Here is a 4483-nt window from a genome sequence, read left to right on the forward strand (position 1 = left end):
TTTTAAAATAAAGGAAAATTTAAAAACATGCAAGAATTACAATTAGTATTTTAATTTAATGGGGAATTTTTACTTTACGTATTGGTCACGTTGGGTCGGCGATCGCTAGTCGCTTTCCCAACGAGAAGGAAGAGAGAGAGAAAAGGAGAGAGATGACGCGGCGTGAGTCATGCTCACAGGCCTGGCGCGTGACGGGGAAACCTTCCGTCGCAGATGCGCCAGGTGTGATTTTACGACTCTCTTCCTTCCATTGACTAATAGAGAGAAAGCAAGGTCGTCTTATTGCCACTCTAAAGCAATTTAACCCACAAGGTTTTCCCAGCCTGGGTTTATGTTCTGTAAACACAGACGGGGAATTATTCCAGGCAAATTGCTTCAGAGTGGTTCTCAACTATGGGGCCATAACAATTCGTTCAAAAGTGAAAAATCATATTTTTGAAATTGTTAATTTACCCTCTTGATTTGTTTATATATCATTGGAGACAAAAAGAAATTCTAAATTGGCGTAGACGTATTTGTTTACATATCATTGAAGAGAAAAAGAAATTCTAAATTGGCGTACACAGATTTTTTAGAAATTCAATTTAGATAATTTGTAAACAGAAATTTCAAATTCATTAAAAATTACGAGCTGTGGAATATTTTAAACAGTAAATACCAAATTCCTCTTATTTTAGGTAGGATGGACACTAGGTATTTGCCACTAGGTGCCTGATATTAGGTGTTTGGTATTAGGTTTTTGGTACTAGGTGTTTGACAATTGGCGTATGATAACAGTGTTTAGTACTAGGTGTTTGCTACTAAGTTTTTGGTACTAGGTGTTTGACCCTAGATGTTTGATACTAAGTGTTTGATATAGGTGTTTAGTACTGGGTGTTTGCTACTAAGTTTTTGGTACTAGGTGTTTGACCCTAGGTGTTTTACTCCAGGTGCTTGATACTAAGTGTTTGACACTATATGTTTGACACTAGGCGTTTGACACTAGGTGCTTGATCCTAGGTGCTGGAAAATAGGTGCTAGACACCAAATGTTTGACACTAGGCGTATGCCACTAGGTGTTTGACACTAGGTGTTTGACTCTGGGTGCTTGACTCTGGGGCTTAGACTCTAGATGTTACACACTAGGTGTTTTCCACTAGGTGATTGTCACTTGGTGTTCGACACTTGGTGTTTGGCACTGAGTGTTTAATGCTGGGTATTTGACGCTGGGTGTTTTGGCACTAGATGCTTAATGCTGGGTTTTTGACACTGGGTGTTTTGGCACTAGGTGTTTTGGCACTAGGTGTTTTGGCACTAGGTGTTTGACTGTAGGTGTTTGGCACTAGGTCTTTAACATTAAATATTTGACACTAGGTGTTTCACACTAGATGTTTGACAGTAGGTTTTTGACACTAGTTGTATCCATTTTTTAAATTGATATTTTTATTATATCTAATTAAATAATTATAATCCATAAAAAGCAGATTTTCTAAACTATTTGTAAGCGCACATTATCATCTGTCATATTTAATACAAAATCTATGGATTTAAAATAGTTAATCATTGCGACGCACAAAAAAATGTCTTTTGTTTCATATTTTCTTTGAAGTATCATAAGAAATTTATTTTCAGTCAGTCATTAAATTGATTTTAAAATTGTTTCAATAAATTTGATAATCTTAAAAAAAATGTTATCACTAAAAAGTTAGACAAAAAAAGGTTTAAACTTTGAATTGCAGCTTAGAAACAAGTTTTTATTTAGTCAGAGTAAAATGTACGTGTGCACTCGTCATACTTGGTCATTTAAAAAAAAATTAAAATCCGTTAAAAATTGTACTTTTGATATTTTTGATTCATTTTCAAAGTTCAAGAAAAATTTGTTTAGAAAATAGTAAAAGTAGATTTTTAATTTTGTTGTCTACTAAATATTTATGTTAATGTAAACTGCGGAAAAGTGTCGATTTTTTAATTTTATTTTTTACAACCTAGACAAAATTTGTCTGATACTTCCCGCCATTTGAATTCAGTGCAATAATATTTGTCTATTTTATAAACAAATTATATTTTAAAAAATTTACTTTAGGGCATTCGTGAAGAAAAAAGCGGTTTTGATCGTATTTATATTGATATAACAGAACTAGAGATATTCTTGTATTTTTATAAATTCAAATCACAACAAGATTAAAAGAAAAATTTTCTTTGCGTAGAAATGCTTAAGATATTCATTTGTTTATTAAATAAACAAATATTGATAGATGGTAAAATTTGTTCAAAACAACATTAAAATCATATTATTTACTACATTTCCCTGAAAAAAAACCACGACATAAAATAAAATTTAACTTTCATTTTAAGAAAAATTAATCTTACAAGTATAATGAATGACGCTGGAATTCAACTTGTAAGGGTTTTATAAAAAGGAATCTCGTCTCTTCGTAGTTTAGCGTGTAACAGAATCAAACCGGAAATCTAAAAGACCTGGGTTTGGATCCCGGCGGAACTGGAGAGTCTGTTTTCACAATTTATAAGATAATAATCAATATTCAACAAAATTTTAATTTAGATCTGGTAGACAAAAAAAATAACATAATATTATTTATTACATTTCCCTGGTTGAAAACGACAACATCAAAAAAAAATTTAATTCTAATGTTAGGAAAAATTAATCTTACAAGCATAATAAATTAAATCTGAATTCAACTTGTAAGGGTTGTGAAGAAAAGACTCTCATTTCTCCGTAGCTTAGTAGGTAAGCGCATCAGACACGAAATCTGAAAGACCTGGGTCGCTAGATGTTTTACTATTTTTTAAAACATTTTTGGGGAATAAGATCAAATTTAATTTTAGGATGTTCACCACGTTTCAAGGGCTCTGCCCCACTGTAATGCAGGGAAAATTATATAATTTTTTTCTTAATTAATCAAATTAAAAGCAACGAATCAAATTGGATTCTAAGTGGTTAAAATTGATGGCTAAAGAAACGTTTTCTAATTAAAGGTACCAAATAATGGATGCTGTGGAAGGACCAATTAAAAGACGTATACAAGCGGAATTAGATAAGGTTGACGTCGAGAAGCTGATTCACGAGAAAATCCCTGATATCGAAGAACAGGCTAGGTTGCTTCAGGGCTTACCTCCTGTTGATGACATCCTATTAGAGGAATCTGATCCACCTTCTGAACTTGAAAATCAAGAACCTTTTTCTGAGAGTGAGGAGGATCGCGGACCATCGTGAATTTAGTATTAATTTTATTCTTTATTTATCAATAATTCTACTACACACGTTAAAAGTTGGTTTCAAATTTTCTCTTATCTTTAGAAACAATCTTTCTAATTTTCAATTTTCGAACACATTTTGCAGCTTTTTCTAAAAACAATCTTAACAATTACAAATTCTCCGTACAACATTAAATTAAAATAATATAGACATTTAGAAGATATCAAAGTTAAAACAGTAGAGAAGGGTGCAAATTTAAAAACTAGTTTTTTTTTACATTTTCATCATTTATGATAGAATGTCTTAGATTCATGTGAACTTAGACCTGTCCAGTTTTCGTCAATTCTCCACGTGTTTAGACACGAATAATAAAACTCATGAATATACAATATCAGGAATTTTATTATTGGGGCGACTAATAAATCCCGAAGAAAAATTTCCAACACTGTAAAATTCCCAAATTGGAAAATCCCTGAATAATCAATTTCCTCAATTGGAAAATTCCCGATTATTAAAATTACCGAATAATGAAATTCCTGACACTGTAAAATTCCCGAATTGAAAAAATTCCGAATAATAAAATTCCCAAATTGGAAGATTCCCGAATAATAACATTTCTGACACTGTACAATTTCTGAACAATTAAATTTCCAAAAATGTAAAAGTGCCGAATTGGAAAATTCTTGAATAATCAAATTTCCGAATTTTAAATTACCCGAAAAATAAAATACCCTAATTGAGAACTTCAGAAAAATTAAGGGATGACTGAAAATTTTCGGAAAATAAAATTCGACACTGTAAAATTCCCGAATTGGAAAATTACCGAATAATAAAATATCGCCAAATTTGCTAAATTATGAAATATCCGAAATAAAAATTTCCGGATTTAAACAATTACAAAAACTGTTTTTATTTAAAATAGTTTTAATGTTCAAAGTTTTCTTTTAGATATTGGTTGATGTTAAAAAAACAATAGTTGAAAAAATATTGTTTGAATTAAAAATTTGGTATGTAAATATGCGCACTTCTTTTTAAATTTATCTTTCTATATCATTTTTATACAATTACTGTTATTTCAAATCAAAAAAATAATTTTTTTAAACTCTAAATATTAAAAAAAATTCTATGCTAAAAATATTTGATTATTGTGTTTTTATTAAATAGAGAATATTTATTAAAAAAAACTATTTCTTACATTGTTTGACTTTGGGACTTTTCTAGTTCGGATATTTTATAATTCGACAAATTTTTATGGGAATTTTATTATTCGGAAATTTCACAATTGGA

At 30.4% G+C, this 4483-nt stretch overlaps 1 protein-coding gene across 1 annotated transcript in view; it reads left to right on the forward strand.

Annotated features, from left to right (window-relative positions):
- The window catches only part of LOC117177193, a 45421-nt gene extending 41641 nt beyond the window's left edge, over positions 1 to 3780 (forward strand). The window contains exon 6 of the mRNA XM_033367726.1: positions 2977 to 3780. Coding sequence (XP_033223617.1) covers positions 2977 to 3214 — 238 coding nt within the window. The 3' untranslated portion in view covers positions 3215 to 3780. The remainder of the gene's footprint in view (positions 1 to 2976) is intronic.
- The last annotated feature ends 703 nt before the right edge of the window (positions 3781 to 4483 follow it).

The sequence above is a fragment of the Belonocnema kinseyi genome, chromosome 7 (assembly GCF_010883055.1).
Source record: "Belonocnema kinseyi isolate 2016_QV_RU_SX_M_011 chromosome 7, B_treatae_v1, whole genome shotgun sequence".
Classification (NCBI taxonomy): domain Eukaryota; kingdom Metazoa; phylum Arthropoda; class Insecta; order Hymenoptera; family Cynipidae; genus Belonocnema; species Belonocnema kinseyi.